At 46.2% G+C, this 22,873-nt stretch overlaps 1 protein-coding gene across 1 annotated transcript in view; it reads right to left on the bottom strand.

The window, feature by feature from the left end:
• Positions 1–22,873, bottom strand: part of ADAM12 (ADAM metallopeptidase domain 12) — a 335,474-nt gene that overhangs the window by 55,890 nt on the left and 256,711 nt on the right. The window contains exons 10-11 of the mRNA XM_026494364.4: positions 21,795–21,879; positions 16,724–16,872 (exon numbers count right to left, since the gene is read on the bottom strand). Coding sequence (XP_026350149.2) covers positions 16,724–16,872; positions 21,795–21,879 — 234 coding nt within the window. The remainder of the gene's footprint in view (positions 1–16,723; positions 16,873–21,794; positions 21,880–22,873) is intronic.

The raw sequence follows: 22,873 nt of genomic DNA, 5'->3' as shown, positions 1-22,873 counted from the left end.
CACCTCTACTACGGTAAGCCACTGAAAATTAGGGGCTTGTTTCCTACAGCAGCTGTTACCCAACACAAGTAGAGTATCTTGCTCTCTCTTCTCATATCTTGAGGCAGCAATGATCATAAGGGACAAGCATGCCAGAAACCCAGAAGGTTTTACTACCGAGGGAACAGGGACCTGCTGACCAGTAAAGCCTAAACACCTTCTTTCCATGCGGACATTGAGGATGAGATTTTAACTGGACCCTGATCAACTGGCCAAACCAATGCAAGCAGCTCCATCTTCCTGAAGACGGCAGACTGGCCACCATTTGATACAGTTTGGCAATATTTCGGGATCAGGATAATTTACTCGTAATAAACAGGTAACACTGTCTTATCCCCCACAAGTGTTTTCTACCAATCTCAGGTTATTAACTCTGGAGTAGAATTCTAATCTATAAATAAATTGGTATGTGCAAATCTTGCTCTTGGATGGAAAGGCAGTAATTAACCAGGACTTATTTATAGTGCTGTCACAAAGTTCCTTTGGAGATCTTAACTTTCCTCGGCAGGCAGATTGATTATTCTTGATATCAAAATGGTGCTGAATAGCTTCAAATGATGATCACAAGAAAAGTCTAATTTTATCAATTTAGAAGTGCTTTGTATTGAAAAGACAGTGGTACATTACTCAGGGAATTGAGAGTAGTTCTTCACTTTGCAAAGAAATAAGTTTCATCAAGGCAAGGATCAGACTTTCTTCGATGTTCAGAGTCCTAGGACACGTACATATGTCAGGGCCGGATCCAGGAGACCAAACATCATTCCCATGTGCTATGCAACCAGGTGTTGTGATGAATTCTTATCAGTTCATTCTGGAAAGGAACTGATTTCTAGACTGTTTTAACAGTTCATTAGGAAAGATACTAGGATCACCTGTAAATCCCAGGAAGGATTTAGAGCAAGAGTAACAGTGATTGAGAAAAGCCCAGGGAGAGAGTGGTATGAATCACCGTTTCACAAGGGGGGCAGAGAATGTCCACTAATGTCCAGAGGCTAGAGGGCAAAGGCCAGGTCCAGTCCCAGCTCACACAAGTCCTCCTATCTCAATTGTCTTGCAAAATAACAAATAGCTATTGGGCTTTGGGGAGATGACGTTAAAGAAAAGGGATAGATAGTAATAAGGTGAATGAGATCAGTTTAAATCCAGGATTTAAACTTCAGAGTGTTTGGGAGAGGAGAAGAGATCCTTGTTGGCAAAACCACATCTGCGTGTCTGAGCTAGATGCTGTCAGAAGTAGAGTCATCTGTGTAATAATAAATTTCTATTTCTCTTAGAAATAGGGGGATGAACAAAACATAGAAAAATCCTGACTGTCATGGAGCTTGTATTCCAGTGGGGCAGGAAGGTAATGCGTAAGGGGGGCTAGTAAATGTGCTAGAAAGGAATGTCAAAGAGAAAAATAAAACAGGCAAGAAGGAGAGGTTGTGTGCGGGAAGAACAGAATTTTTAGGAAGGCTGGTAGGGAAAGACATCACCAGGGGTTGGGGTGGCATTTGAAGCTCTCGCCAGAAGGGTGTGAGGGACCAAGCTGTGGGCACATCTAGAGGGGGAACGCTCCAGGCACAGGGGAGAGCTGGTGCAAAGATCCGTGGAGAGATGTGACGGGACTAGAGGAATTTGCTCAGTAGACGGCCCCTAGGCCACCTGAGTTCATGCCGACTGCAAGGAGACGACCAGGGAGTATCATTAGGTGGTGGCAGTGGCGGGGGGACTCTGCCCTACATGGACGAGGTACTGATAATGGCTGAAGGCATTTTTCATAAGAACTTCAAATTTTCTTATTTTCTCCCTTTTAAGCAACTTTAAAAAAAATTATTTGAGAAAGAGAGAGCTCGCATGCACGCACAGGAGAAAGGGGCTGAGGGAGAGGAAGAAAGAGTCTGAAGCCGACTCCGTGCTGAGCCCTACACGAGGCTCGATCTCACAACCCTGAGATCATGACCTGAGCCGAAACCAACAGTTGGCTGTTCAACCAACTGAGCCCCCCAGGCGCCCCGAGCAAACTATTTTTGAATGACAAGCAAATAGAGAATATCGAAAAATTATATTTAACCCAATAGCCCTTCCTCCAATAAACAGAATTTAGTGAGGTAAAATAATTTCATATCTGCAAAGGGAATTTGAAAGGCGCCAAATATTAGATTCCTCTAATACGATACAATCCTCATCGACACATATTTGAAAATGTTTGACATCCACATAACCACTGGTGGCACAATGCCTAGTGAACAGGTGAGGTCTTGGCTTATGGAGTCAAAGAACAGTTCATTCACCTTGATGAAAATTTGCCAACGGACCACGAACAAGGTATAGAAGCTATTGCCCGGGACGGTGTCAGAAATCCGTGGACAGGACCTGCCAGCCCAGTGATTATTAAGATGACTATTTCTTCAGTTCAGTCACCAGGGAGATGCTTGGCATGGCCAAGCTCATCACCCCACTTCCTAGGTGCCAACTCTGCCTCTGAGCTTTGGATGACAGCAGAATTAAACCTTTTGGGTAGTATGTTCACTACTCTTTCATGGAATCACTTACCCACTTATTTACTCAAGAAGGAATCTTCAAGAGTCTATTATATTCAAAGCTCTGAGGCAGATCCCAAATATGGCTGGAGCCCTTCCCACTGTCCCTTGTAGGACCTTTGCCAAGGGAACTACCATACACACCCATGCCCCACACCGCCTCTCCATCCATAGAAACAAAAGATGGACATATATTTACATATATATAAATGTACCATGCATGTTTAGCCATATAACATAGAATTTATATAAAAAATAAAATTATATATAATTATAGTGCATATAATTATATTTAGTATATACATATATATATTTTAAAATAACTATGTATTGAGAAACTTCTTTAAGCTGGGTGGCATGGTAGGTGCTTTCTCATAGTAATATTTTTTTAAATACATTTTTGCTTTTAGACTTAAAATTTCAAAGCAATCCAGCGAGACAGGTATTACCATTCTCATTTTGCCAATAAGAAGAAGGATTGGTTTAAGAGTTTGCAGTTAGGGGATGGCAGACGCTGGATTTGATTCCAAGTTCAGTTATTTAAAAACCCCCTTTTCTTCACGACTAAGGTCAGTGCACACCGCTTTACCTGTAGGAAACTGCCAGAACGCGGACAGTGATCAATAAACCCTCGACGTACTGATATAAACAGGAAGGACACATTCTCCCGTTGCCCCACATACGCCTGGATCAGCGGTTCTCAAAGTGCGGCCCCTGCATCAGCATCACGTGGCAAGCTACTCCACATGCCAATGCCCAGGCCCCACCCAGGCCTACTGAGTTAGAGAAACTCAGAGGTGGGGCCCAGCAACCTGTGTTTTAATAAGCCCTCCAGGTGATTTTTTTAAAAATGGAGGTACAATTCACATAACATAAAGTCCACCTTTTAGAAGTACGCAATGTGGCAGCGGTTAGAACATTCATAATGTTGTGCCACTGTCCCCACTAGTAATTCCAGAACGTTTGTTTTCCCTACCCCGCAAGCAAACCCCACACCCATTAAGCAGTCACTCCTCATCCCTCCTCCCCGCAGCCCCTGTCAACCACTAACCTGCTTTCCGTCTCTGGATTTGCCTGTTCCGGGCATTTCATAGAAATGCCATCGTGCATTAGGTGACCTTTTATGTCTGGCGTTTTTCACTTAGCGTAATGTTTTCAAGGTTCATCCACGCTGTGACACTATTTATCAGAATTAAGCTTTAGGAACAACTGACCTAGATTTAAAATTCAGAGGTCATGAAGGTCATAGGGATAAACCATACCTACTTAGGTCAGAAAGTAAGAAATACAATCTAGGCGCATCAAAGGTCACCTTTCATGCACTCAAATTAGAAATAGTTCTGTTTTACGCTGTGGTTCCATTTTCTAAGGAAAAAAGCCCAATGCACAGCATTTTGAAAACATGATGTGATTTTTAGGCAGGTGCTAAAAATTCCCTGAGTATCTGTCTTTCAAAGCCACATTCAAATTATGAATAAATTTTCAAATATCTTTCAGTGATACACCAGAATGACCAACTAATCATCACACTACACGCTAATTAAGGTACCACGGAAGGTTCTGGTCGCAAAACACAGGGTTTCTGTTCTGAAGCAAGTTCCTTCCTCTTGCTTCCAACTCCATTGTGTGGAAATTCTGCCTTCCTTTAGTTGGCACTGTTCCTGCCTCAAGGTAGACTCTGTTCCCTGTAGCAATGATGAAAAGAACCCTGCCTTGGGCCACATAGTTGCCCATAACATGGGAGATCTTCTGCAGCCCAGGGTCAGTAGTTTAGAAAGACAAGACTCAGTCCCTTCTAGAGCTCTCGGGAAGCTCATCACAATGTGCTTTTTAACCCTTCTCGTAGTAAATTATCCCAAACAGGTCAGGACAGCCGCTCATTGAACTGACAGATGGCAATGAAAGACTGGTGCGAAGCAGTAAAATGGCAGCAGTATCTAGAAAAGAAGCCATTCTGCAACATACTCGCTTTCAAATGATTCTACCTAGGACCCAGAAAAAGTGCTGCTTTCCGCTCACGGGCAGACGCCACGCCGGAGTGACTGGCTCCTGCCCAGACGTGACCCCTTCTGTTACACACATCCGCTTCTGCCTCTAGTTTTTAACTACCAAGGACATGTGGGGGCAAATTTACCATGCAGAGTGCAAGGTCAGAAATAAAACGTGGACAAAACAGCTGGGTGACACGGGGGAAAAAAAAAAAAGCAAAACACAAAACCCACTTTTCGAAAGAGGAACGCCACTTACGGCTTCTCACTGTAAAAGCAGCCCCAGCTTAATATTTTAGCCGTCACAAAGCTGCCAAGTAAAACATTATTAGGGGTTACTTTTACTTTGACAAATCTGCAGTCAGAAAATTCTTTGCTTGCAGGCACCTATCGTGCACTTCCCGGCTATATTCTTGGGGTGAACCACACTAAGCCAATTTATCAGCCCAGACAGAAGTCAGGAGTGATCTGCCTTGTAAAAGCTCTCCGGGTATTATCTGGAGACAGTGACCTTTCTTGTTGGAAGCGAGGCAGCCGGGGAAAGCAGGTGTGACCAGGCTGGATGCAGGGTGCCTGTAGGTGACCGTGCGCCAGGTTTCCCGAGACGCCCTCACCTCTAATAAATGTGTGTTGGGTCCCAGAGTCTGGGTTCCCGGCTCCGAGTTCTGGGGGTGACATCAGTCTGTGTGCTGACTGTGGGAAAGACACGGAAGTGACCCGAGGAAGGAGGGGAAGTGGCCTGCGCAGCTGCTGAGAGCACCTTGGGGCTGACACAAACGTGTGACAGGAAAAGCCAGCGTTGCAGGAAGCCGGGGTGGATGGGAAGCCTTCCAGATTAGCTTAAAACGATTGGAAAAGAAAAACCACCACCACCACTGCCTCGCTTCTCCCACAGCTGATAAACGATTAAGGCATAGCTAGTTTTAGAAAATATGTTTCCGACATTCTGTTTCCCACTGATTTCTTTTGCAGACTCAAGTGGAGTTTTATTTCCTCCTGACGGCAGAAGTGACAGATTCAGCAGGCCTGGAGGGGGGAGGGGAGCTCTTTACCTGCACGAGTTGCACGGAGCAGGTGGAAAAGGGGAAGACGGTGTCTGAGCACCCCATCTATCAAAACTAAAGCCACGTTTTAAAACCGAGCCTCAGTTTTCACATCTACAGAATGGGATAACAACGACTACCTCACATGCCATGGGTCAGGATCAGTGAGCCTCCGACAAAAATGGGGCGAGTCTCCGGTGAATTTCCAAGCACCGTGAGATGCCGGCTGCCGGTATTTATAAGAAGCAGCTGTGTATTTCTTTTTAGAGTTGCTGCTTTGGCTACTTCCAATTATTGACCGCGAGTGCCTCGTACATTCAAGGCCTTAAAAACATTTTGATAGGATGCAGGATTTATCATAATTGTGGCCCCAACGTAGCAATCTTTAAACTTGAAACTGTAAAACCACAAGTCCATGTCGGCTTGAGAGGAAGAGGATCTAGGAGGCCAAGGGACCACCAGGCAGCTAAGAGCGACCCCTCAGTTGAACACGCATACGGTGTGAAAGGAGCAGAAAGACAGCTCCAGAATGGAAGGGCCCGGGTTTCTCTCGCTCCACCGGAACAGGGACTTGGGAGCAGAAACAACCAACCCACACAACCAAAAACGCATTTGGGCGCCTCTTACCTGCTACGCAGACGTGTTGTCAGCAGACCCCGGCAGCTCTTTCCCAGTCCTTCCCAAAGTTTGGGTCACGTGAGCACCCTCCCCGTCGGCCTCCAGCCCCATCCTCCACAGCTGAGGCCAGGCCCGGAGCTCAGGGTGGAGCGTGACCCCGAACCCAGCACACCTGGCCCCCGTGCTCCGAGAACACCACCTCGTGACTCACTCTATCATTCGCTCCACAACTCGCCCCAACACCTTTTTCAAAAACAACTCCTTAGTTTACAGTTCGGAGCAGCTTCTACGTGTCCCTCCTCCCTCCAGGAGCACAAACTCCACGTGATCGTCATCTTCTTTTCCTGGTGGAGCCGGAAGCCAGTTTAGAGTGAGAGGGTACAGGATGTCACCGTTGGGATGGACCTTATGTGGTCAAGATTCCAACCAACCACTCTAGGGCCATCTTCAAAAAAATCTTTAGGTTTCCCACAGCCGGGCCCAGGACTGAACACTCTCAACCAGCATCGCGGAATGGAGGTGCAAGCAGGAAGGCGGGGCTGTTGGGACCGGCCTGGTCTCCGGCACCTGGCACGGTGGAGGTGCCGCTCGAGGAGGCCGTCCCCCGGCAGGTGCTTCTTGCCCGCACATCAGGGAAAATGGGCATAGATATTAACAGCAGTTAGCATTGGTCAGCGAGCCCCTGCTGTGGGCCAGGAGCTGCGGGGCCCTTCTCACTCACCCATACTGCCGTGAGTCAGATTACATCGTCCCTATTTTGCAGGTGGGGATCCTGAGGCTCCAAGAGGTTATGTATCTCGGCACAGTTATCTCAGGTCTCAAACAGCTCTCTGACCTGAAGTCCCATGTTCTGCGCCTGCAGCCACGTTGCTTCCACGGCAGTCAGGAGGCCTCTCGGAGCAGCTTCCAGAAGTTACTCCCAGGGCGGGGGCCTCAGGGCAGTCCCAGGCATGACCTGGCACAGACGACTGAGCCGGGAGAATCAGCATCCGTGAATGGGCAGCTGTCCAGATGCCTGGGCTCCTGGGAGTCAGGTAGAGGCAGGGCAAACCCCGAGACCACGCACGTTACCCCAAGCATACCTTCAAATAGCTCTCTGAATATCTCTGGTTTTATGGGAAACAAAGGCCGTGTCTTGGGATTTATCCAGCACACCTGAGGTCAAGCCCGGGCCAGAATGCACGCACCTGGGGGAGGTTGTGAGCCTGTTCCGGCCCCAAGCAGTTGAGGGCGGAGGAAGGGGACTTTCACCTGGAAAGCAGCGTGACTCTGCTGGGAGGTTGGCGGGGGGGGGGGGGGGTGGGGGGGGGTGGTGGTGGCAGAAGTGGACCTGAGTCTGCAGCCTGCCGTGGGGGCACAGGGCACGACCCTGAGAACACTGGTTCACACACCAGAACGAAACGCAGGGTGACCGAAAGGAATTCCTGCTGTCAGCTCCAAGAACGGAAAGTGACTGCATTAGGGCCAAACGCGGACCCAGTGGGCCTACCAGATGGGCCGCAGAAGGCGAAGGGAAGCACCAGGCCAGGAGCAGATGATCAAAAAAACGGCCGCAGTAGGACGTGTCCACTGTTAATAGCAAACACCTGGGATTCAGAATGAAGCCATCTGTGGCACATTATAATTCATGTTTTTACATGTGAACTTTGACCTCTGCTCCTCCCCCCTGGAAACCAATTAAAGCACAAATGTAATTTCCTAGATTTTTTAATAAAGAAAGATACTAACTGAGCTCCGCCGGTCAGTGGAGAGGTACACGGGAGGTCTCTGGATGTTACCAGAAATTAGACCTCTCACTTCAGTGTGCTGACGGCTATTTCCTCTTGAACCCAGGCCTGAAGGGCAGGGGGCTCAAGGGCGCGGGGGCGGCCCATCAGAGGCTGGGTCTTAGATGAGTTTCTCAGCTTCATTATAAGAAAAGGCCCCTGTGTCTGCATGGGGCTCCTCAGGGACCGGGCTCTGGCCGATGCAGACAGATCCAGAGGAGAGTAAGGGACGGTTTGCATGCCCAAGGTAACCCTGTTCTCGCCCCCCTGCCCCAGCAGACAGGCCTGCATAGATTATGCCAGTTGCTTCTGTTGGCTCTGAGAGTCTGTAACAGGGAAAACGCTTTTAATCAAATATGATAGAGGAAGTAGTCATGCTAGATACCTCCAAGCTGCCCACCAGGACTGAAGTTTCCAAGTTCTCGTTCTGTTTTTGTCTCACTGAGCTCCTGACACTGGGGTTGCCATTGGGGTGCTGAAGGGCTCGCCCCTGGCTCCAACCTCCACCCCTGCGCCCAATGATTCGGAACCAAAAGCTCCCCTGCTCAGACACACGTGGGGAGGCACGGAGGAATGGGCCAAGAACCAGAAGCTGTGCGCTGACATCTAGAGTCTGATCCCAATTAGCTATGGGGCCGCTAGGCTCCCCAAACCTCAGTTTTCTCCTCTGTAAAATGGAGGTGATTGTGTTTGCCCTCTTCTCGTAGGCACAATTAAATGAGAAAGGATATATGAAAGTTCTTTGCAGACTGGAGAGTGGTCTATGAAGTCTACAGGGCCTTACCCTTACCACTATTTTTAGATTTTTTATTTTTGAGCCCTTTCCTCCCACTTCAGCTAAATTAAGCAAAGGTTTCAGGAGAAGCCACTTCAGGAAGGATTCTACTTCTTGAAAGCCAATTGCTCCTGTCACCCTGATCTCCAGAGTATGTATGAAAAAAGTGATGGACTCAGCCTCCTATTTACCACCTACTTCCCTGGGATTTCTCGCTTGTATTATAAAAGACAACAGTCTCAGAGTCTTCTCTCCATAGATTTAGTCATTATACAAAAGGTGGCCTCACTCTGCATACATCTGATTGTGCTGCAATCACCATCCATCCATCCATCTGTCCATCCATCATTCCACCCATTATCTACTCATCCACTGACCGATCCTTCCTTTCTTCCAGCCATTGTCTGTCTGTCCATCCTTCCACTCACAATTATCCATTCATCCACTGTTTCTTCCTTCCATCTCTCCATCCATCCGTCATTCCATTCATCATTATCCACTCATCCACCAGCCCAGCCTTCTATCCATCCATCCTTTCATTCAAGTGCTTATTTTCCTATGTGCCAGGCACTGTTTTAGGTGCTGGGGACTCAGCAAGGACAAGACACACAAAATTTCTGACCTAGTGGAGCCTGAAGTGGGTTCTGCTGGATATTGTTGGTTGCAGAGAGGCCTAAAAGTTTACCCTTGACCTCACGCTGGAGCCTCCGTGCCATATGTCCTGGGGAGAGGAAGAAGCCATGGGTGTGTGTATGTGTGTGTGGGAGGGGGAGGGAAGCACTGGCAGAATTTCAGCTATAATGTTTTCACACATGTTCTACCACAAATAAAATGCTGGATTAACGAGCAATGACAGGAAATAATTCTCTGCTGTTGTAACAGGAGTTGAAGGAAGTTTGCAGAACTAAATGGTTTAAAATTGGGGCAGCTTGCCTGCCTCCCAGAAGTCGTCCAGGGACACTGCTCTGTGCCGAGAAGGCTTCAGTCCCCACACGAAACCCCAACACGGCTGGGGCCACGGCCATGTGGAAAACACAGAGGTAGGCTGAATGACACAGCTCCCCACAACTCATCCCTAGCCTTGATGCATCAGCCCGGCTGCAAGGAGCTCCCCGGAAGCCTCCAGCTGGAAGCTGAGCACAGTTTTCTCTGACCATTACCCCAGGACAGATGCTGGTGACTCAGCCTTATGTCCTGGGACTTCCGGTTGGGTAGTTTTGAAAATGCTGGCCGTTCATTTAACTTTCTGAGCTCCAGCTCTTTTCTCTTTAAAACAGGCATCGTCATACCCACCTCACAAGGTTTACTGTTGAACTAGATATTGGAATGCAATCCTCTTGGGTCAAAGTCAAGTTTTCCTATGGGCATTTCCCCCAAATTGGATATTTAAGAAGTAGGGGCCATGCCGACCCATCTGCCCAGCTTGACCTCTCTGTTTTGTGTCCAGCTTAAGAGAGGAGGAGGATTCTACTGTGCCCTTGGCAATGACTTGAGGCAGTACTGAGGCTCTGCGCTAATTGCAGACAAGCTCCCGTATTTTACAGCGAGCAACAGCTAATGACACAGAGAGGGACAAGAACATTCTCCATATTGGTGCGCCCTCTTGAACTCTTTTCAAGAATCTCTCCTGCCAGTTCATTTCCCCGTTATGATAATGTCGGGATGTAGCCAACGAAATTACTCTGGCTGGATAATTAAACTGATTCTGAGCAGCAGTGTTTTAATGTTACTGGAGCTCCTCATTTTGTCCCCTCCTTGAATAAAGATTTCCATTTCCCCCCCTACACTTTGAAGAATGAAGTGAAGCGTTTCTTAAACCTTTCATTGAGAAAAAAAATTAATCACCTTTAAATGAAGAGATAATACGTGAAAATGATCTCCCACAAACAGGTTCTTATAAAATCCCCTTATGATAAACGTATTTCATGATCTCAGTTCCTCAGAGTTCAAAGGGGGCTGAGTTTAAATTATGTGTATTTTTGCTCTGTTCTCCAAGAATGCAAGTTCTACGAAGAGTACTGACTTCCAAATACATCCAATTTCTATCAATTCCCAACCACATCCCAAACTCTGGGGAATCTTTCACTGAAAAGTTCACTTTAGTTCCTTGAAACACATTTTCAGACAGAGGTCTCCTCGAACAGAAATCCAGTTGTCCAGTAATGTGAGCTAGGAATTCTTGGGGAGAGCCTGCCTAACCTCATTCAATTCTTTAGGGTTCAGACTGGACGAATGCCTTCCCTGCCCACCATCCCTTCCAACCTTTTGCTCCTCATTCACAATGAATTATCGTTGTTATTGTTTTTAACTGTGAAATGGTACAACGGTTACGTTTAAAATGGTCTCCTCTTGCAGCGGCATACACTTAGAGGGGAGATGCTATGAAATCCAGGACGTTGTAGAGACTAGATTAGGTGCCCCTGCAGGGAGCCTCATGGCACCAAAAATGTCCCCAGTGTCCTGAGGTTGTACTTTGTAATCAGCACAGTTTACTTGCCTGTCGTCCCACTACAGTATGAGTTCCCAGAAGGTTCCTGCCTTCTGTGTCTGTGCCCGCTCTCTGCTCCCTAGGACCTGGCACACAGGCGCACAGAAAATACTGGCTGAGTCAATGAGTGGTTTTGCGATGCTTGGTTGCCTAACCCGATTTCCTGCAGCGGGCTAGTCCTGAGTCAGAGGCAGGCCTGATGTCTTCCTAGTTTTCATCAGAGAAGGTTGAACCTGGGTGGAGGCCATCCAGACGTGCTCCACGTCCAGACAGCCGTGTAGCAAGTAGGTATGCAATGACTGTTTCCTGAATTGAATTAAATGGAATCGAATGAGCCAATTATACAAACTTTTGAGGACGTAGCATGGCAATGCTTTCTGCTTAAACATGGTTATTTGATCCAGTAGTAGATGTTATTCCTGAACGTCCAACCTCAGCTTAATGTAAATTATTTACACCACTGGAGAGCAAGGGGTCACCCTCATTCGATTTCCTTAGCCTACGTTATCCTGGGCATGCAACATGCTGCTCTCCACTCTCCGTTGGCAGCCACAGAGCATTCTTTGCTCAGGAGCTGTTTGCCAGTCTGGACTAAACAAAACCCAAACAGCTCCAAACCCCTAATCTTAGCATCAGCATGAAAACTATGCAGTAATTCCTTTCAGACACACACACACACACACACACACACACGGAGTGTGAAAGGGCTCTTCCATGGCTCTTTGAAGTCGAGTCCTTGAAGGACGCTTACTGTAAGAACAGCAGAGTGAAACCCTAAACAGAATAGCACTTTGTACATCAAGTGTGCAAGTCCGGAGAGGCAAGGGTGTGTGTGTGGGGGTGGGACGCGCCGCCTGGCGTGCTGAAGCAGGACCCTTCTCCTTGAATTCCAAATGCCTATTAATCACACGAAAATAAAACTAGAATTTAGAGTCCATTGCTTTGACTTTTTTTTTTTTTTTTTTTTTACAAGAAGCACACCCTGCCTTTTTAAAATTGACAAAACCCCCTTAGCTTGGCAAGCTATCCTAACTCAGATGCTGGTGATCTTAGAAGGGAAGAAAGCTTGAAAGGTTAAGTCAGATCAGATTACTGCCCTGCCTAAACCCTCCAAGGACTTCTCACTGCGCCGGGGACAAAACTGCGTTCCTACTTGGTGGACTGGGCTTTGCGTGGTCTGGCTCCTCCCAACCCCCTTTCTCTCCAGTAGCACCAGCACCCTGTGCTTCCAGGCCCCACCCCTATGCTGGCGCAGCCCCGACAAGCCTCTGGCCTCCCATCAGCACAGCCATGTCCCTTCCACCCAAGCCCCCGGCCTCCCCCATTCCTGCAGGCTCTCCGACCAGCCCCTCCTTTTGGTCTTCACTTAAAGGTCACCTCCAAGGGAGCTCCTCCCTAAAGCCCTAATTAAGGTGGGGCCCCTCTCCCATCGTCTTTCCTTTCCATCCTCTTCCTCTGTGTCCTTCAAAGCACTCCTCTTTAACCTGCGATTTTCAAAGTACTGTTTTTCAAGTCTGTCTTCCCCCAGAAAGTGCAAGTTCCCGGAGGCAAGAAGAATGTCTGTCCTGTTCCTGGCTGTCACCCTGACATCTATGAGAGCACGTGAGATCTTGCGGCAGCTGGGTTAGCGTGTGTCCCAGACTCTGGTGCATTCCCCCCCACCCCATGGAGATTCCTTTCCTCCAGCTCTAACAGAAAATTTCTCGCAAAAAATAAAGGAAGCCCCGAGAGTACTTTTTGAATGCCAATACTGCTTTTTTTCGGGTCCACTCTGGGAAGTGACATTTATAATTATGCTGAATATCCTTTTCCAAACGTGTTCAAACTATTCACATTTTTCTTACTCCCATAAATGTGGCACGCTTCGTCCTCAACCCTTTCAGCCCACATGCTCCACGCAGCTCATTAACGAGTGGACTCACGGAGGCTAAACTCCCGCACCAATCCCCAGATACCGCTTTTGCTAAAGAGTGATTTCCAAGGCAGGTCTTGGTGTGAACTATGCGAAGACGCAAAACACGCTCTCACGCGCTCCGGGCCTTGCGGTAACTAACGGTACGACCTGTAGGGAGCGCCCTCCGACCGTTCCTGCCGCTGACGTCACGACGCCGCGTTTAAGCGGGAGCGCACGCTGGCACGTTCTCCCCAGGTTTTGAGTCCCGTTTGTCAATGACCGGCAGGTGGTGAATGTCGCGGAGTTAGGAGTATGGAAAGTCTTGATAAAGAGAACACAAGGCATACTACGGGCTGTGCTTTCCCCCTTGCCACCATTCGCAATTTTGGTTCTTTTTGACTCGGGGAGACCTGAATATCATGAAAGCAGTCACGATTCACCTCTTTGGGAGTCCCCTTTGAGGCCAGGCTTGAGTAACCCTTTGCACGTCTGCGGCTCGTTCCCGCATCAGGAGTGCGGAGGGAGTCAGGAGGGCGGCTGGCGTTGGGCCGACGGCCAGCCTACTACGAGCCGTTCACGCAGAGGCTGTGGGCGCGTTGCTCGGTGACTGTTTCGTGGCGCTTGAGGTGCTTTCCAGCAACTCCGAGCAGGGATTCTGGAAGAGGCCCTCAACGATTTAGGCCCCGCCAGCTAAATAATAACAGTAATCGTGCTGCCGTGTATTTGCGGAGTGATTTACAATTTACAAAGACATGTGATCTCATTTAATCCACTCTGCCACTCTCGAGGGGACCCTATGAAGTAAGAGGGAGACCACGTGGGGATAATACTGCAGATTAAAAGCAGCCTGGAAGTTCTACAATGGGTGATGGATGGCTGAGGGTTGCCTGGGCGGCCTGACCTCCACTTCACTGTGGGCCTTTGTGATTAATTCACCCACTTGCTTAGGAAGTTTCTTTCCATCTGAGAAAATTAAAAACACCACTCTCTGGACAGGAATGTGGGATCATAAATGAGAACCAAATAGAAAAGATTTACGCAAAAGCACAAGCTCAGCAAAAGAGAAAACTCAGAAATTGCTAATAAGGTATAAATCAAGTAAAGACTATTAGCAAACCCCTGGTAAGGGAAAAAAAAAAAAAACCCACCTTTGAAATGATTTGCTGAGCTCGTAACAATACCACTTCTACCTATGATTTTCAAATATCTCCAGGGTAATTTGGATCATATCCTTAAACACTGCCATGAAGACTTTCCAATTCGAAGGGCTTTACACAAAATTATGGGGAGTGTCAGGAAGTAGGTCTTGCTGTTGTACCTTGAGAATCACGTAATTCCTAGAGCTGTGGGGTCTCCCGCATCTGTGTGCTCCCGAAATAAGCACAGGGCTCAAAAAAATGTGTTGACTGTGTGAACAAATAAGTCTCAGGATGGGTGGATGTATAGATGATCTGATGAAAGGATGGGTAGATGGATGGATGACAGGAATGATCAATGAATAAATAGATGGATAGATGGATGGGTAGATAGAATGAATATGAATCAGTGGACGGATAGATGGACGGAAGGAAGGAAGGAAAAAGACAAACTCACTCATTTTCTTGACGAAGAATGGTTAAGACCAGAGGGGTTACTCCTTTGCCTGTATTACCCAAAACAATTGGTGTCAGAATAGGGGCTCCCAGGGCTCTTCAACCCTACTCTAGTGCTCCCAATCTTGTCTTCCATTTGCCAATTTTATCAAGAGTTCCAAAACATTCACGATGTTAGTCATTGGGAACCACTTCCAGAGGCATGCAAGCTGATGTGTTTGTGTCTATTTGATAGGCAGGGAAATTAAGAAGTGAATTTTCTGTAGCCACTTTGAGTTCCTCAAGAATGAGAAAGCATGAACACTGCTCAGTTGTGTGTTAACCTCCTACCAGCCTCATATTCTGAGATTCACACGGCATGCTGGCCGGTGATGCTGGGCTCTGGCTGGCCTGGTAGGGTATTGGAAAAAGAAGACACCTACAGGCCCCTGGCCCAACCTCATACCCTCAGAAGGAATTCTTTGCCCCCAATGCCTCCCAAATAGTTATCTTGCTTCTGCCTGGATAGTTTAAATGACAAGGAGCACACACTTTCTCAGAGTAGCCTGCCTCCCTTTGGGGAGCTCCCTGGTTAGTATCTAGAGTTTTATACTATTTCTTTTCCTGTTGGTGTTGGCCTAAGATACTCTCACTTTGGGCTCCGGTTCCTGGCTTCAGTAATCACAGACTCAGAGCAAATCCCTCTACTAGGTCTTTGTCACTCCTACGAATCGTGCTTAAGACAGAATTAGAAGCAAAAAAAAGATGCCCTCCAAAGGCTCTGTGCTAATGGTGGCAAGGAAGACAAGCAGTCACTTGCCAATAAAGGGACAATGAGGTGCCTCGAGAACAGCTCTCAGGCATGACAACGTCTAGGATGCGAGCTGTGCCCCTCTGCCCAGTCTTTGTTTCAAAGACAACGTGATGCCCTAGGAGCCATTTGAGAGGAGCCCCCCAATGCTATTCCTTGCAAAAGTATAACCACATTTTGTAACAATCCATCGCTTTACACCTCCAGCAGGTGCCCCCGCCCCCCCAGGACTGGCCCCTTGCCAGCAGGTCTTCACAGAGGCCGGTCTTTGGGCTGCAGCCAGTACTTGCCTCCTGCTCCAACATTTCCTTCCAGCAAACCCAGAGAGCAGGCCTCACCTGGGAAGTGCCATGAAGAGAAGTGTTGGGAAGGTCTCACTCAGGTATAAAAAAGAAGACTGTAACAAGTGAGTGTTCTTCTTTCCTAATGAGAGTCTCCCCACATTAGCACAGCGCTCTGGTTTGGGATGGGCCCTGGGAGGCATCAGGATCTCATCAGAACCTGTACGCAGTCACTCCTCGTGGCATCTCTTTCCACCTCATTTGAATGCTCCCTTAATGAACCTGTCTTCCTTTTCCCCTGGGCGAACCGAGTCTAGAGTTTCAGAAAGGCGTTCCAAAGGGAAGAACAGCGTGATTTACTGACACAGAGAAGTCACTTCATTTAAACCTCTCAGATCCGATAAGGTGGTGCTTCAGAGGAGGGGACGCTGCAGAACACCCCTCCCCCCACTACTGATGCATTTCAGATACACAGGCCGTGAGGTCAACCCCGAGGGAAGAAACACTCCCCAGCCAGCACCCTCTGAAGGCCATGTGACCCATCTAACCCTGCCCCTTTGCCCAGTGAGTTTTCCTGGCCCTTGGCTGGAGGGGGGGCACTCTGGAGCTGTAGGCTCAAATAGAAAACAGGTGCTCAAATCGTAGGATAATTTGCAATTTCTAAACAAAGACAGCGTCTACCCCTCCCCACCCACCACTTCTCAGGGAAGAGGTCAGTCCTCCTGCCCTGAGGCATTGCAGTCTGGTTGCCTATGACCCACCCTTCAGAGGAGTGCAGTCCACTCTGGCTACTTGGAAAGGGTTTTCCTTCTGGAAGTTTCCATGGGTGGTCTGGCCAAAAAACCAGGGAGATTTTTGCTTAGCAGTTTCCCAACATGCAATTCAACCTGTGGCGATTCTGAAAATGGCTGGAATGTGGGTACTTGCCCGGTGGAAGGGTTCATGATGCAGCCTCCTTTGTCGGCAGCCACGCTACAGCCACAGCCTCGCTCCAGTGTGTCGTGGTTCATCCCGAAGTTGTGGCCCAGCTCATGTGCCAGGGTCACAGCGGCACCAAGGGGGCTGTCTGAATGGTCCTCAAAGCAAGCACAAGAGCACAATGTATAGTTCACCTCTCCTTGGCCTTTTCCCCAGCCCCTGTCCACCTCTGTCTCCCACCATTGACCGAATCCAATCCCCTATAAGGAACAAATATAGAGCCCCGTTATTTGGTTCAAACGTAAATAAGAGATGTGACCTATTTTATGAAACCAGCTCAGGGTGTCTTCTACAGAGGAGCGCATTCATCATGAACACACGCAGGACTCCTTATGTCTTTCCGTGAAATGCTCAAGGCAATCATCTCCATTCTTTCCTGCAATTGCTTATAAAACATCTTTCTTGGGGCGCCTGGGTGGGTCAAAAAAAGTACCATTTTATCCTGGATGGAGATGGGGCTGATGAAAATTTGGGAGGGGGAAGCGTACTTTGTGAGATTCTAAATAAGACCTGACCAGGGCCTACCGAGCACGCCCCTCCTGTCTACTTGGTAGAGAAGGATACTTGGAAAATTCACAATAATTTACCAAAAAAGCTAGCCACCTTGAGTAATCTGTTTGAAGACTCAGTGAATTAAGGTCGTAGTCCAGTTATGCTTCACTCTTGCTGGCTCCTTGTTTTGTCAAGTGGTTTTGGAGATGCGTAGAAGCACCCTGATTCTCTGATTGTTGCTGCTGGGGGTTCCCTCAACGCTTTGATGGGTTTCGGAAGGTGGTCTCTCCATTCAGCGAGCATTGCGTGGCCACCCCTAACTTAATAAACTGCATGGATGGTTTGGCTAAATAGACATTAGAGATTATTGTTATTTAAAATGTTATTACTTAATTATTAAATACTAATTATTAAAATATTGTTACTTAACTTTAACAAACTAAAATTAATTACTCAATGTGATTGGGAGAGATTGTGCCCATCAGTGTTTTTTTTTTTTCTTGGTTTCAGGAGAATTTAGTGATTCATCACTTACACATAACATGCAGTGTTCATTACATCAAGTGCCCGCCTTAATGCCCATCACCTGTTTAGCCCTTCTCCCCACCCACCTCCCCTCCAGCAGCCCTCAGTTTGTTCCCTACAGTGAAGAGTCTCTGTTTTGATCTTATTTTATTTTTCCTTCCTTTCTCCTTTGTTCATCTGTTTTGTTTCTTAAATTCTACATATGAGTGAGATCATCTGATATTTGTCTTTCTCTGACTGACTTATTTCACTTAGCATAGTACACTCTAGTTCCATCCATGTCATTGCAAATGGCAAGATTTCATTCTTTCTGATGGCCGAGTAATATCCCATTGTGTGTGTGTGTGTGTGTGTCTGTGTCTGTGTCTGTCTCTCTCTCTCTCTCTATATATATATACCACTTCTTTTTCTGTTCATTAGTTGATGGACGTTTGGGCTCTTTGCATAACTTGGCTAGTGTTGATAGTACTGCTATAAACATTGGGGTGCATGTGCCACTTCGAATCACTGTTTTTGTATCCTTTGGATAAATACCTAGTAGTAAATTGCTGGTCATAGGGTAGCTCTATTTTAACTTTTTGAGGAACCTCCATAGTGTTTGCCAGAGTGGCGGTACCAGCTTGCATTCCCACCAACAGTGTAAGAGGGTTCCCCTGTCTCCGCATCCTCACCAACACCTGTTCTGACAGGTGTGAGGCAGTATCTCATTGTGGTTTTGATTTGTATCTTCCTGATGATGAGTGATGCTAAGCTTTTTTTTCAAGTGTCTGTTAGCCATTTGTATGTTTTCTTTGGAGAAATGTCTGTTCATGTCTTCTCTCCATCTCTTAACTGGATTATTTGTTTTGGGAATGTTGAGTTTGGTTAGTTCTTAACAGATTTTGGATACTAGCCCTCTATCTGATATGTCATTTGCATATATATAGGTTGCCTTTCAGTTTTGTTGATTGTTTCCTTTGTTGTGTGGAAGGTTTTCATCCTGGTGAAGTCCCAGTAGTTCATTTTTGCTTTTGTTTCCCTTGCTTCTGGAGGTGTATTGAGTAAGACATTGTGACGGCTGAGGTCACAGAGGTTGCTGTCTGTGTTCTCTAGGATTTTGATGGATTCCTATCTCCCATTTAGGTCTTTCATCCATTCTGAGTCTATTTTTGTGTATGGTGTAAGAAAGTGGTCCGGTTTCACTCTTCTGCATGTTGCTGTCCAGTTTTCCCAACACCATTTGTTGAGGAGACTGTCTTTTTTTCCATTGGATATTCTTTCCTGCTTTGTCAAAGATTAGCTGACCATAGAGTTGCGGCCATCGGTGATATTTCTGAAAAGGCCTGCCCACTATAGAGCAATGAAGGTACCTTATTCAAATACTGCTTTGTGCTACACAGGAAAGAGATAAGAGGTTTTCCAAGAAACTTCCAGGAAACAGTGACACTGGGTTTTGGAGAAAGCATCATTCCTGACACAGATAATCTTTGTGGGGCCTCTTCTAAAGGCACGTTCATAAAAGAGTATATAGGCTGTTCCTAGGTATAGATGTAGCTGACTCTCTCTCTAGCCCTAAGTCTCAGAAGAGAACAGCACATCAAGGGACCAAGTTATTCTTAGAATAGATGAAATTCCTAATAAATTACTTTGTTTAGATTTTACAGTTTCCTGTTGTAGGAAGCTTCACAAATATGTTTCAGGAAATCAATTCTCAAGAATAACACAGGTTGGCAAAGAGAATGTAGCCAACCTAAGAATGTGGAGGGCTGAAGTTAGCATGCTTTGGCACATAATTCAAGGACTTTGTCCTTTAAAAGTTATTCTTTGATTTTTTTGTATCACTGAATATCTTGGGTTTGTTTTTAATTGCCAAGTTGTTTTACATTCTTTCACGGATAGGTGATTACGAACAGACTATCTTTCAAGAGACCCTGATAAACAGTTTACATTTGTAATAAGAAAAGAAAACCCTACTTCTTTATTTATGGCATTATCCCCAAACCAAGGTTGTTCTAGTCCAGTTAGATACAAGGGCGTGGCTTTCAGTTACGAAAGCAAAGACTTGCTCCATCTTAAAAAAAAAACAGAGAACCAGGAGCGGAACTCATCTTTTCAATTTGATTGGGATTCCTGCTTCCTTGCTACATGATTTCCTTCCTCTTAGACCTGTGAGTCCTTCAGTGGGACATGGTCACGAGGAACACCCATGAATTTAATTGTAGGGACACAATAGGAGAAAGTTCGTTTAGAAGTTGTCAGGATATTGATCTCATTTATCTCATGAATTTTATAGAATTAAAGGGGCTGTAGACTTTTGTCCTGCTAGATGCTTCTCTCCTATGTGGAGTAGACAAAGGATGTGTCTAACTGCTGCCAAGTTGGTCAAACATATTTCCTGCTGATGAACTTTGGACTTGACTTGATTACCACACAGTACACGTATTTCCTTACCTTTCCCACATTCATTTTCATCCATTTAAAAAAATAGCCTTTTCTCTATGCTTTTAAAGACGGAATCTTGATCAAGTGCGTGTATGGAAACAGAATGAGGGATACGAACTGAAGAAAGCCCACTTAATATGATCAGAATGGTTATAAAAATGTTTAAACACCCCAAACAGAAGAACCTGCCATATTTATGAAGATTTCAGTCTTAGCTCTTAAAAATATTTACATCCATTTTAAGTGGCAAAGCCAGTAGCAACTGACCATGGAACCATGAAACAGAAAATTATTCCCTCTTAAAATTTTACAGGCTGTTCTGTAAAAATACAGTCAGGATCTGACTTGAAATTAACCTGGCACCAACAAAAACCAGTTTTTCCAATGACTTCCATAGCGGGGATCACGTGCAGGGCTCGTAAGTTCAAAGGAAACCAGAGGGTAGCTCGTTCAAGCCAGAAATCCAGAGGGGGTAGGATCTGCCCAAACGGCCACTCCAGCTTGTATGTTTTAGTGCATGTTTATGTGAGTTACCAACACTAATCAGAGAAGAGGAAAACATTTGTTGCGTATACGCACTAGGAAGATTAGGTCAGGCACTATGTGGAGGGAAAATAATAGTCAGCAGAACATTACTCCTTCTGCTCCTTAATACAACGGGGTATTCAGAAATGTTCTGTTTGGAAAAAAATGTGGAGGAAATCCTGGTTTCCTAGAAGGGCGAAGTTCTATTTGTTTAATGGAGATGTCAGAGTGGTCTCTGAGAATACTCCCTGTCTGAGGGCTGGTGCAAAAGGGACACTGCATTTGCAGAGCAGGGACGGTGCCAGCATGTGGTGAAACCTTTTCTTTAACTGATGGAATGGAGCTGGAGTCCCTGGTTGGGCAGTGTATCAAAGCTATTCCCCTCTTAAATTCATAAGAAACAAGTCCCAACTATTCTTCCAGTTTTGTTCCCTCTACACATATGTAGAGCCCATAATGACAAAATTATCCTTATAAAGCAATAGGCCTAGGTAACCGCCTTCCAAGATTAATGCTATTATGAAGACAAATTGGACCCCGGCTAGGAACTAGATCAGCATCTGCAGGGGTAAATAGTTACAAACCTCAGACTTTCGGCTGTTGGGCTTGGAGGCAGAACCATCAGAAAATCATTCTGGTAGTCATGTCTGGTGAGACCACAGTCCATCTAAGAAACTGAGTGACGAGGGCAACCCCAGTGCCTGGCTCATCTCAAGGCTGGAGGGCATCCTGGCTTGGAATGCTTTGACCAACACCCCGGTTGAAACTTTTTCTCCTTAAAAGGGGCAGTTAGGCTTCCACTGAGCTTTTTTGACACGCTCACCTTGCCTGGGATGACTTGATGTGTGTGCGTGTGTGTGTTTTAAATAAACAGTACCTAAAATATTATGGGGTATAGAAGACTAGAAATAGGGCTAGAAAAAGGTAGAATTACATATAAGAAGCATGAAAGAAAATGGCCTAATTTTACAAAGTCCAGTAAAAGTAGAAGCTGTCTGGAGAAACGCGGGGAAATGGGTGGGACGTTGCCATCGGCTCCTTGGTGCCCCTGACTTACCATGACGATCCCTCCCGACTGCTCTGCCGTGCACATGCTCATGATTGGTGCCATGCCGATGGTGGTCCCTTGGAAATACACCCCACTGGGAAATGAAAAAAAAAGCTTTCTTAAATTCATATAGAATGAGGACATTTCCAAACATTTGAAATTCGTCGCATTCCAACAAGGGCAAGGGCACGTGCAAAAATGAAGACAGCCACGTGGGGCCTGTTTACAGGCGATTTGTATCCTTAGTTCCTTTCAAATGTATTTTGCATGTGGCCCCATAATCCTTTCAGATTTTTGTTTGCAAGACTCAGACCGTGATCAGTCATGACCTTTGTACTTATGAGTTGTATCCTGCCTATTTTCTACAGATTGGAGGGAGCTGCTCTTTTGAGACACCACCTGCTGATGGAAGTGCTGAGAAGAGTCACAGAGAATCACTAGTAACTAAATGAAATGCACGTGGCGGTTTACTAGACCTTCTGTTGTAGCTGAATTTTGCTTGCCTGTGTAACATTACAATCAGGCCAGAAACCCAAACTCTTCAAAGTGTCTTGCTAACGTAGCTGGCAAAAATGAGGTCGGCAGAAAAATGATTGCTCCTCTGGGGCCAGTGTAGAATAAGCACCCACCCCGGGAGGAAGGTTCCAGTAGGGGAGGTTGTGGCTGAGATGCAGGCTTTTCCCTTTGTGGATTCTTAACCTGATCAATGAGTCTAATGACGTGAAGCCCTGTTTAATTGAAGTGCTGTAAATTCGACCTTCATGCATTAAAAATTAAACATTGTTCATATTCGTTGAATCTCCTTTGAGGGAATCTCTCTTAAATGACTTACTCATGTTATCTTGGCTATGTACATACATAGATTAGGCAGACACTGAGAAGTTATTCTGACAGTGTTCAACTGGACAAAAGGGAGTAAGTATATATGGAACCTTATCTGTGTATGTATCCATCCTGTCATACTCATACGTATAGTACTTGGGGTTACAGATTTTAGTTTTACATCTATATAGACCACTTTAACAGATACAATTATATATGTATATAGATAATAACGTTATATAAGAGGCTAATTTATTTCCAGATGT

Source organism: Ursus arctos, unplaced genomic scaffold (assembly GCF_023065955.2).
Source record: "Ursus arctos isolate Adak ecotype North America unplaced genomic scaffold, UrsArc2.0 scaffold_7, whole genome shotgun sequence".
NCBI lineage: Eukaryota > Metazoa > Chordata > Mammalia > Carnivora > Ursidae > Ursus > Ursus arctos.
The sequence above is the reverse complement of the archived record's forward strand: the minus strand, read 5'-3'. Positions and strand labels throughout refer to the sequence as shown.